The 10698-nt window shown below is 64.2% G+C and overlaps 1 protein-coding gene across 2 annotated transcripts; it reads left to right on the top strand.

Annotated features, from left to right (window-relative positions):
• Nucleotides 1-874: 874 nt before the first annotated feature.
• Nucleotides 875-9173, top strand: CSF1 (colony stimulating factor 1). 2 transcript variants are annotated; one of them, XM_038168396.2, is made up of 9 exons: nt 875-1029; nt 2257-2388; nt 4129-4191; nt 4533-4712; nt 4944-5121; nt 6743-6870; nt 7172-7227; nt 7375-7427; nt 7719-9173. In XM_038168396.2, exons 1-8 carry the CDS (start codon nt 1009-1011, stop codon nt 7424-7426), a joined length of 810 nt encoding a protein of 269 aa, XP_038024324.1. In that variant the 5' UTR covers nt 875-1008; the 3' UTR covers nt 7427; nt 7719-9173. The 2 variants fall into 2 exon arrangements, with proteins under 2 accessions (XP_038024324.1, XP_038024323.2); XM_038168395.2 differs by having other exon boundaries at nt 6062-6870.
• Nucleotides 9174-10698: the final 1525 nt, after the last annotated feature.

The raw sequence follows: 10698 nt of genomic DNA, 5'->3' as shown, positions 1-10698 counted from the left end.
TTCACGCAATTGTACACGACAAGAGTGTTTGTTCGGGCATGCACGCGTGTACGCCTGTGCCTGCATAGGTGTCCATGCAGGACTGTGTCCGTGTGCAGGTGTGGGGGCTGTGCATGCATGTGAGGTGCTGTGTGTGTGTTGTGTGTGCGTGTGTGCATGTGCACAGGGCTGTGCGTGCGTGCTTGTGTGTGTGTGCACGTGTGTACGTATCCAGGGGTGTGCATGTGTGTGTGCATACCCACACATCCCAGGGGTGTGCATGCACATGCATGTGTGCACATCCCAGGGCTGTGTCTGCATGCACACGTGTGTGTTCCAAGGGGCGTGCATGTGCATCCAGGTGCGTACACGGCTCAGATCCGTGCCTGGATGTGTGTGCACGCACATCTGCACATTCCCAGTGCTGTGCGTGCACAGACACTTGTGCACATGCCAGGGCCGTGCCTGGACGCGTGTGCACGTGCGCATGTTCCGAGGGGTGTGCGTTGCGTGCACACGCGCGTGCAAGCTCCAGGGCTGTGCACGCAGCTGCCTGCGTGTGTCCAAGTGTGCGCGTCCCCGGGGCGTGCCCGCGCATACGAGCGGGTGTCCAACGCCCCCCCCCCCCCATCTCCCTCCCCATTCCAAGGCCTGGACGCGCGCGAGTGTGTGCGCGTGCATGTGCCTGTGTGTGCGCGTGCATGTGCCTGCGTGCGCGAGCCGCACGGGGCAGACGGGGGGGGGGTTGATGGGGAGGGGGAGCTGGGCAGGGGGATACCAATGGGGGGGGGGGGAGGGGATGGCGGGGCCGCCCCGCGCCCCCCGGCCCGAGCCGAGCGGGGCCGAGCGGAGCCGAGCGGGGCCGCGCCGCGCCGGGGGCTGGCCGCCCGCCAAGCCCTTTCTCATAAACCACATGCTGCCGCGGCCCTATAAAGGGCAGCGCGGCGGCGGCGGCGGCTCAGCCCGGCCCCGTTCGCCGCCTCGCCCGCACCGCCCGGCCCGCGGCACCCCGGCCCCACGGCAGCCCCCATGCCCCGCCTCGGAGCCAAGGTACCCTCGCGCCCCCCCCCATTAAGCTCCCTCCCACCCCTTAAGCTCCTCGCCGGGCTCCGGGAGACCCCCTCCCCTCTTTGCCGCCCCCCCCCTTCTTTTCGCTCCCCCCCCCCCCACTCCCAGCTCCGGTCCCGTTGCCACCTGTGCGCCCCCCCCGGCACGGGGTCCTCCCGGGTGCCCCCCGCCCGCCCCGCCGTATTCCGGCCCCCGCGTCCCCACCCGGGGCTCGCAGAGGGGACGTGGCGAGGGCCCCCCCTTGGAGACCCTCGGATCCGGCCACGTCCCCGGCTCCGGGAGGCTCCGGCCCCGTCCCGGCCCCCTGTGTCCGATTGCTTTCGCTTCCAGCCCCGTCCCGGTTCTCGCTTGCAGCCCGTTCCCGGCGGGGTGTGGCTCCATCCCCGTCCCCGGGAGGCTCGGACCCCGGCTCGGTGCCTGGCTCCGTCCCGGTCCCGGCGCGGGGTGGCTCCGTCCCAGCGCCGGTCCCGGTCCCGGTCCTCAGCCCCGTCCCGGCGGGGCGAGGCTCCAGCCAGCCGTGGCCGTGGCCCGCCGGTGCCCCGGGCAGCATCCGCAGTTTCACAAGCCGGGAGGATTTCTGGGCTGGCTCCCAGGGAAATTCCCCCCGGCCGCCACCCGGGCACCCTCTCGGTGCTGGGATGAGGGACACGCGTGTCCCCTACGGGGGGGCTCTGCCCAGCCCCTGTCGTGGGGGACTCAGCCCCGGGGGAGCCCCGCTGCCCAGCGGGGTGCTCGGGCCTCCCCGCGGCTTGCAGGGAGCTGGGGGGGGGAGGTTGGGGTGATGCCAGAGCCGACGCGTGGAAAGAGCCCTGCGGGTGCAGACGGTGGAGGCTGGGGAGTCCGGAGGGTGGGAGAGGATTTTTGGGGGTGGGTGGCTCAGTACCCCTGCCCGCAGCTGGGGCGGAGGCATGAGAGCCACGGTGGGGACAGGGGACGGGGCTGGATGGGGAGGGGGGGAGCTTGTGCCTCGGCCATTCAGCCCCTGTGCCTGCCGGCGACTGGGAAATTCCCCTCTGACCTGGTGCCTGAAAATAACAGGATGGCATGGGCACGGGTGGGAGGACGGGGGGGTGTGTGTCTGCGTGTGTGTCTGTGTGTGTCTGTGTGTGTCACACACTGCAAAATTGGCTCCTCTGGGGGAGGAGGCAGGGAAGGGCGGGGGGCTCATTGGTCCAGCACCGCTCTGAGCCGTTGCTCTGCTGTGCTCAGGTGTGCCTGCTCCGCTGCACCCTGCTGTCGTCCCTCCTCCTCCTCCTCATCTGCAGCATCCATGAGACGGAGCAGAACAGCTACTGCCAGCAGATCATCACAGAGAAGCACCTGGCCGAGCTGGAGGAGCTGGTGAGTGCCCTCCTGGGCCCTGCTGCAGGACAGAGGCTTGCTTGGGGCCGGGTGGGTGCCAATCAGCCCCCGCGAGCTCTTTGGCAGCTCCACGAGCAGAGTGACAGCACCCAGGAGCCAAGCATCAGTGGGCAGCCGACATGAGTGGGAGCTGGGAGGGATGCACCGTCATGCCTGGAGTGAGCGTGGCTGCAGAAAAGTGCCAGTGGGAGAAACAGCTGGGAACGTGAGCTGGAAGGGGGCAACGGGCACCAGCATCTGCCACAGAGAGCACGAGGCAGGGGACAGTGGGGAAGTGGCAGAGGGGACTGGGGCTGTGGTGTTTTCCGGGCTGCAGCGGCTGCGCAGGGGTTAAGCCAAGGAATCTGGCTGCATTCCTGAGTCCAGCTGCTTGCCTGGAAGCTGGGCTGGCAATGGGGCTGTGGGTGGGTGGCAGGCAGTGAGGGGGGCCGCTGGCCAGGCGATGGAGCCAGCCGGGCTGGTGCGATGGGTGCCTTTGCCCTGCGTGGCGCATGGGCAGTGCTGGGTGCTCGCACTCTCCCCCGGGGGAGATGAATCCTGGCCCCATCCCTGCTGCCGGGGCCGCATCCTGTGCTGGCCCTTGGCTCACCTCTTTGAGTGGGAATTACGTGGTTGCCCGCGGATGCTCAGGGGAGGCACGGGAATCAGGGGCACGCAGGGATTTGTACGGATGCGTTTGTCGCAGATTAAATTCTGCCGTTGTGGCGCTGCTGGCCTCGCAGCTAACAGGGAGCAAGAGGCAGCGGCGGTGCCACTGAGTCCTGCACTGAGCTCAGCCGCCACTTCTTAGCATGTAACCGCTATGTCCGGGCTCGCTTTACCTCTTCCTCTTTAAGCATCAAGCTGCGGTGCCAGGAGCTGGCAGATGTTGTATTTGCAAGCTTGGCTTCCTCTGCCCAGGCTGTTCCTGCAGCCCTGTGCCCCCAGGAAGCCTTTGCTTTGCAGCCCACCGGGATCAAAAACGGGCGCGTGGCGGGGGGAGAAAGGGGCTGGTGCAGGTTTGAATGAAAGCCATGGTTTCCCTGCTGGAATCGCAATCCTCTCCTCCTCTGGCTGTGCAAAGGCGTTTGCAGAGCCGGCCCTCGCTGCAGCCCCGTGGGATAATGGAGCAATTGTTTCCAGTACGGCACAGCTCTTCTGGCAGCCCGCACCCTCCCAGCCTGGGATGCGGGCCCGGAGGCGGGCTGCACGCCCTGGAGGAGGGCTTGCCTTTGGGGCGGTTGTTTGGGGGTTTTCCTCCTTTTGCATTGGGAAATGTTCGTGGCACGGGGCTCTGCTCAGGTCTGGGCGGCAGCGCTGCCTGCAGGATCCCGGTGTTGTGCAGGGCTGGTGATCTGTGATCTCGGTGTCACGGTCGCATCCTGGCGTGCTGTGAAGTGCCCCGGTGCAGGAGGTGGCAGATGCTCTTTTGCAGCTTGGCTGCAGCACGAGCTGGGCTGGGAGGGGGGTGGGGAGGAGGAGAATGATGGATGGAGAGGGAACGGTGGGGGAGGCAGGACGTCCCTGGTACGGGGCCATCCTGGCGGGAGGAGAGATCTGGCCTTGACCTTAGGGGAGTGTCTGGAGGAGAAGAAGGGCGTGGGATCGGTGTGTGGGGGAGCAGAGCCCCCAGCACTGTGGGTCCGGGGGGCTTGTGCACACTCAGGCGGCAGGGCTGGGTCGTGCCCCCTCCCGCTGCACTGCGTGGCTGTGGGCTGACACCCCCCTCTGTCCTTGCAGGCGGACACCCAGATGCAGCATCCGGGCAGGGTCTCCTTCAAGTTCATCAATAAGATGCAGCTGGTGAGTGGCTCCTCGCCAGGTACTGGGAGATGGAAGGGGACGGGGACTGGGGTTGGCTCCCTGGGTGCTTTGGGGTGTCCATATTGGGGTGCACCCCTTTTGCCCACAGACCCCACGTCCCCTCAATCGTCCCCCTTTGCAGGAGGCAGGACAGGCTCCTCGTGGGGAACTTCATAGCCCTTCTGGTCAGGCTGTGAAGTCTCAGCTCAGGCAGACTGTGGGAGCACAGGAAGGCATTTTGTGTCTCTGTGCCTCAGTTTCCCTAGGGGGGGTGGGACGATGGTGCTCCCTGTACCCATGCAGTAACCAGTCTCTCCTCCTGGGGGTCCGTGCCCTCCCAGAGTGACTCCGTCTGCTACGTGAAAGCTGCCTTTCCTCTGCTGGGCAAGATCCTAAACAGAACGGTGTTCAAGGAGAACTCTTCCAATGCCAAGAAGATGCAGATGGTGCGCAGGATGTATGACAGCATTGATGAGAACGTGGACCCCTGCATCAGGGAGGAGGATGACAAGGAGCGCATGGTATGGGGTCCTCTGCCCTTCCTGGTGGCTGCCAGACCCACAGGGGTATGGGGCTGAGCGCTTGCCCGTGGGGTGGGCGCACCCTGGAAGTGGAGCGGAGCTGGGTGGCTGTGGGGAGCCCCTAAGCGGGTCAGACCCAGCGACGGGTGCAGCACCGTACCCACAATGGGGACACCGGGCAGGATCGGGGCACATGCTGGGAGCCGGTGCTGAGCCCAGCTCTTCCTCCAGCTCTCAGAGATGTGCTTCGAGGAGTTCACCACGTCCCCCTACGAGATGCTGGCGCTGGTGAAGCAGTTCTTCCAGGACATCAACCTGCTGCTGCAGAGCAAGGAGACCTTCGAGAAGGACTGCAGCCAGGTGTACCGCAGCATGTGCGTGGGGCCCCGGCAGCCCAGCTCCTCGCCAGGTAAGGCACCGGGGCTCTGCCCCTGCCTGCCAAACCCAGCGCGGGCTCGCCTGCATGGGACAGCTTGAGAGCCGCGCGTGCACCTTCTGCGCACACGTGGGTGCAGCTCGTGTCTGTGGGTCTGTCTGTGTTGCTCGGCTGGTGCCCGTCCCCGTGGTGTTGGTGAGCTCTGTGTCTGCGTTTGGGGAAGGGCCAACCACCCTCTGGGGGCGGGAAAAGCTTCAGAGGGGGGGCCGCATCCTGCTGGGATGGGAAATGCAGCTGGAAACAAGGCCAGAGAGAGGCACTGAGGAGTGTCAGGAGGCAGCTCCATCAGCTCGGCTTGAGGTATCAGGCTTGGCTTCATCTCCAAGGACTGAGCGTCTGGGTTGGCGAAAGAGCCAGCATGCTGCATGACCTCAGCTGAGCCCCGTTGCTGCCCCGTGCCTCAGTTTCCCCTGGGAATGGTCCTGTGGAGTAAATGCCTCTGGGCTGGGTGAGGCTCAGCCACCATGCCAAGTGCTGCCCGCTGGGGTGGAAGAGCCCCTGCTGCCGTCTGTGCTTGTGCGAGCACCCACGCTGTTGTCTGCATGCCTGTGGAGGAGATGTCTCACTGTCATCTGTGCTGGGCTGTGCCTTGCCACCGCACCGTGGGGACCATGGGGACGTTGAACCTGGCCAGCTCCTGTCAGCGATGCTGTGCTGTGGATAACCCGCTGCTGTCAGCTCAGGGGACCCGGTGATGGGGCTTGCTTCATCCTGCCTGGTTCCTGCCACCTCTGTCTTGCTGCCGTGTCTGGCCCTGCCTGCTTCCTGCCTCCCCTTCGCTCTCCTTCCTGGGGCTGTTTGGTTCGCATGGGAACACGGGGGGCTGGGGGAGCTTCCCCTGCCCCAGATCTGCTGCCTGCCCTTCTTGGAGGCTAGTGACCCCACGGCCGTCTCTTCTCTCTGCTTCTTTCAGGTGTGGGGACAGATCCTGACTGCAATTGCCTGTCCCCTGCCCTCCCTTCTGCCACCCAGCCCTCCCTATCTTCTGCCACCCATGCCAGCAGAGAAATGGCACCCGCTAGTGCCCGGGTCCCTTTCAGCTTCCTCCATGGCACCCTCGCTGAGTTAGGCAGCAGCGCCCTGTCTCAGTCCCCCAGTAGCTTGGAGGGCAGCTCAGGGACCGACGAGGTCCCAGGAATCGGGCTCAGTGACACGGAATCAGCAGTGTCCCCCAGGATGCAGCAGACGGCTGGAGCCGGCGGCACCGCCGAAGCCCTCCTGGATCCGGCCACCACCGCTGACCCGGCAGCTGAGGACATCTCCATCCCCTCCCGAGGGATGGCGGAGGAGGGCACCGGAGCCTCTGTCCTCCCGGATCAGCCCTCCTCGCCCCAGAGGATGAGCACCAAGATGCCAGCAGCGTCCCCCAGCACTGTCTCTGTGGGCCACCGCGGGGCCAGGATCCGTCCCACGGACACCCCTGAGCCGGTCACGCAGCTCCGCTTCTCCAGGATGGCCCCGTCGGCACGGGGCCGGGCACCGGGCAGCCTTGGGGACAGCGCGAGGGCGCGGGGCTGGGGGCTGAGTCGGCTGCGGGATCCCGAGGACGGCGGGGCCGGACCCAGCTTTGACTCGAGCTTTGTTCTGAGCGCAGAGCAACATAGGAAGGAGCCGAAAGCCAGGGAGAGCCACCGGGAGCTCCTGATATACGTCATGGTGGCCAGCGTTGTGGCTGTCTTGCTGGCCATGGGCGGGCTGCTCTTCTACAAGTATAAATCCAAGGTGAGCCCATCCCTGGCTGTGAGCATCCTCATCCATCCCTGCCTCCGTTTCCCCTCTCATCTCTTGGATTTCCAGTGGGGTGCTGCATGGGTTGACGTGGGGACCGTGTGAACCCCCTTCCTGTCAGTGCCCCCCATTACGGGGCAGGGAGATGCGGAGCAGGGTGGAGGGGTGTTACTGGGGGGATTTCTACCCCCGTCTCCTGGTTTTGTTCTACTGAGTGTAGGGGGTGGGAGCCTCCCCCATGGGGAGCCCCATTCCCAGGGCTCACCCCCCCCCCGTTCCCTCTCCCTCCATGCAGGTCCTGGAGAGGCCACTGGAAGAGGGGGGCTGCGACCCTGAGGAGCCAGAGCAGAGGTGGGTGCAGGGACGCCCAGTGCCATCACAGCTCTTGGTAGAGGGCTCCAGGGAGCCCCCCAACACACACTCTGGCTGTGGCCCCCGCCCTGGGGACCCTGGCTGGGGCCATCCTGCCCTAATCCCCTCCTGGATTTTTCTTTGCAGGCCGCTACAGGGAGCGAGGGGGTGCCCGGAGGTGGAGATGCAGGAGCTGTGAGGTGAGTGGGGGGGCCCAGGGGCAGGGGCTGGACCCCTCCCTGTCCCTGCAGGCACTGACTTTGTTTTTTATTCAGCTGCTGACAGTGCTGAGCAGGGTGGGGACACACGGATGAGCAGGGCTGTGCCCTGGTGCTGCCGGTGTGCAGTTTTGCAGCCTATTAATTCATTATTAGGATTATATACGTTTAAATAATATATTAAAAAATGCATTTGTTACTTTTTTCCATTTTAAAAAATATATTACTCCCCTCCATAGCATCATGTCCCACTGACACTTCTGCTCTCCCCAGGGCCCCAGGTGGGATGTGAAGCTGCTCGGGGGACGGACGGGGATGCTCCTCGCTGTGCGAAGAAGGGCCGGTGCGCGCTGGCCCTGCTGCAGCCTCCCCCCGGCGGCGATGATGCTCACACCCCCCCCTCCCTAGCCCCATGGCAGAAGACTGCAAAACCACGGGCAAAGACGGAAGGGTGAGGGGGACGCACCCCGTGCGGAACCCCAGCACCTGGGAGCACATGGCTGGAAGGCGCTGGAGCATCACCAAGGGGCTCTGCGGGGCCGGCGGCAGAGGCAGGGCTGCAGTGCACGGAGCGTGGCGCTGGCTGCGGGACAGGGACGGTGTCGGATTTGGGCTGCACTGCCTGAAGCTCGGAGAGGAGCAGCTCCCCGGATCCAACCAGGATTCGCCGCTGCCCATTGCTCCTCTCCCACCCTGGCACAGCAGGAGCTGGACGGCACCCTGCGCACCCCTCCTGCACCCCAGCTGCCGAGGAGCCATGGCCGGGACCCCCCCACCCCTCTGCCTCCCCGTGCCTGCACAGACTGCATGCCCTGAACTGCAAGGGGAAAACCCTCACACTGTGAATATTTAATGCCCCCAGGCAGGGGGGCGACGCTTGGTGCCATCCCCGTCCTGCTGCCGCTGTGGCACGTCCTACGCACCTGAGCTGGCCTTGGGAGCTGCCTGGCACCGCTTTGTGCATTAGGGTTTTATTTTAATGTGGCGGATAAATGCCTTTATCCGACAGAATTTTTTTTTTTTTTTTGGGGGGGGGGGCAGGGGGAAGAGGACTCCTGCCTCCCCGGAAGGTTATTGCCGCGAGCTGGCCTCGCTCCAGACTGGATTTTTGCAACTGTGCTTTGGAGCAGGGGAAGGCAGCGCTGCAGGGGCTGCTTTTGTGTGGGTGGGAGCTGGAGCGGCCCCCCTGGCACTGCCTTGGGGTGCACCGGCAGCACCTTGGGGTGCACCTGCACAAGCTGTCCTGGCCCCTGGGCTTCATCCTGCCCCCCTGCAGCGTTCCCCAGGCCCCGCACTGAGCGTGGCCGTGCTGCTCTTTGGATTTGAAGCATTATTTTTATACAGTGGAAGAAAATTGGAACAAACCACACTTTTTAAAGCATTACTATTAATTTTTCTATGTGTATTTATGACGGCCAAAAGGAGATGTTTCCTGGGGTGAGAGACCAGTATAAGTCAGGAGAGAAGCCCCGCAGCAGGGTGCCCAGGCCGGGTGCCCGCTGGTGTAAGCCTCCAACTTGGCAACACTTTGCACGGAGGGGGAGGCGAGGGGGGAGACAGCCTGTGGTCGGACCGGGATGGGCTCATTTTGCCTCTCTTTTTTCTTTTTTTTTTTTTTTTTATACAGTGAAATATTTTATACAAAGTCATTTAAAGAAGTCTATTTAAAGAAAAGAATAGAAAATGGCTTGTATATTTAATATTATTAATAAACACAGATGTGTAGCACTTTGCAATGGTGGGAACTGACTGGGGGGGGAGGTGGGGAGTAGGGGGATGCATCTTGGGGTGGGGGTGTCCCAGCCTGGATGTCTGTGCTGATGCAGGGCACGTTCTGTGGGGTGTGGAAGGGGGACCCTGGCTCCCAGAGCAGAAGGGATGTGGGGATGGGGACAGGGATGGCTCCATGCTCATTGCAGCTGTGTATCTGTGACTTCTGCCTGTGCTGGGGGGGGGGGCATTTCAGCTGCTCTGCCTGGCCCCCTGCCCCTTGGCAGCAAGCTGGGGGCTGTCCCGCTCCCTTCCCCTGCAGGAAAGCCGGGGGAGGTGGTGTCCCGGCCCTGGGGTGCTCCAGCTGCCCCAGCACTGACCTGGGACTGGTCTAAGGAGCGAGGCTCAGATCTGCAGGGAGCCCCCTCGGGGGGGCTGGGGGCTGCAGGGCAAGGTCTGGCTGTGACCAAGGCATGGGGCCGGTGCTGGGGTCAGGGTATGCGCTGCCCCTGCCCTTTTCCTGTTGATGCGCCCTGGAGTTCACGGCCACGGCAGGAGGGCGGCAAGATGGATCCGGCCTTCCTGCTGCCTGGGGCATTCCACCCGCAGCCCTGTGCTGCGAGTGAGGGTGCAGGGCTGGACCACCACCCCCCCAACCCCAAAATGCATGGGAAGGAGCTGAAGCAGCTGCTAAAAGCAAACACACTTGAGGCTGCTTCCTGCGAGCACTTTGCTTGGCGAGGCAGCGCACCGCAAGCTATTTCCTTCTCCCCCCTCCAGCTGCCCGAGCCCCTGTCCTGCTGCTGCTGCACACAGGCGGTTCCCCGGGGGCACACGGGGGGTTGAGGAGGGGGCTTTGCCACTGCCTGCAGCCCCATGATGGGCCTGAGTGGGGTCTGCGGCTCAGGCAGTGCGGGGCTGAGCCCCTATCGCTTGCCCCTATCGCTCACTGGGGACACGGGGGGGGGCGTGGGGGGGGGCAGGATGGGGCCAGGGAGCCCTTTGTGGGCTTTGGGGCCTTGTTTGCTGACAAACAGGATTCCTCGAGGAGAGCTGACTCAGCCCTGCCCTTCCTCTCCCCAGCAGCAGCCGGGGGTTTCCCAGGTCCACATCCCCTTCCCAAGGAAGTGGGACCTATATATATCCCGCCGATCCAGGCCACAGTCATTATGGTCTCGGTGGGGGGGTGTTTAAGGTCAGAGGCTGCCTGGGCGGTGGGGAGGGGGTGGGCAGGGTGCCCGGGCTGGGAGGGCTGGGGGCAGCCAGCCCCTGCCCTGCAGGCAGCTCCAGGTGGAAGCTGGCAGCAGAGGACAGAGTGTTAACTCTGGAGCTGAATGATGGCAGGGATGCGGCCACGCAGCAGAGCTCGGCAACGCGGTGCTGTCAGAGCAAAGATCCTGGATGCTGGGGCGGGGGGTGAACCCCTCCCAGATTTACACCTCACCTGTACTCACCCTGACACCCCCAAACTGGCAAAAGCACAGAGGGGAGATCCGGGGGAGCAAAACCTGCTTTCAGTGCCCACTTTTGGGAACCATATAAG

This window comes from Anas platyrhynchos, chromosome 27 (assembly GCF_047663525.1).
Source record: "Anas platyrhynchos isolate ZD024472 breed Pekin duck chromosome 27, IASCAAS_PekinDuck_T2T, whole genome shotgun sequence".
Classification (NCBI taxonomy): domain Eukaryota; kingdom Metazoa; phylum Chordata; class Aves; order Anseriformes; family Anatidae; genus Anas; species Anas platyrhynchos.
Note: the sequence above shows the minus strand (reverse complement) of the source record. Positions and strands in the feature narration are given on the sequence as shown.

Bases quoted from the DNA above. Each gene is read 5' to 3' on its own strand.
- CSF1 (XM_038168395.2), top strand. From the start codon at position 1,009: ATGCCCCGCCTCGGAGCCAAG. The intron at 6,871-7,171 runs GTGAGCCCATCC...CCCTCCATGCAG, and splicing joins TCTACAAGTATAAATCCAAG to GTCCTGGAGAGGCCACTGGA. The intron at 7,228-7,374 runs GTGGGTGCAGGG...TTTTCTTTGCAG, and splicing joins CCTGAGGAGCCAGAGCAGAG to GCCGCTACAGGGAGCGAGGG.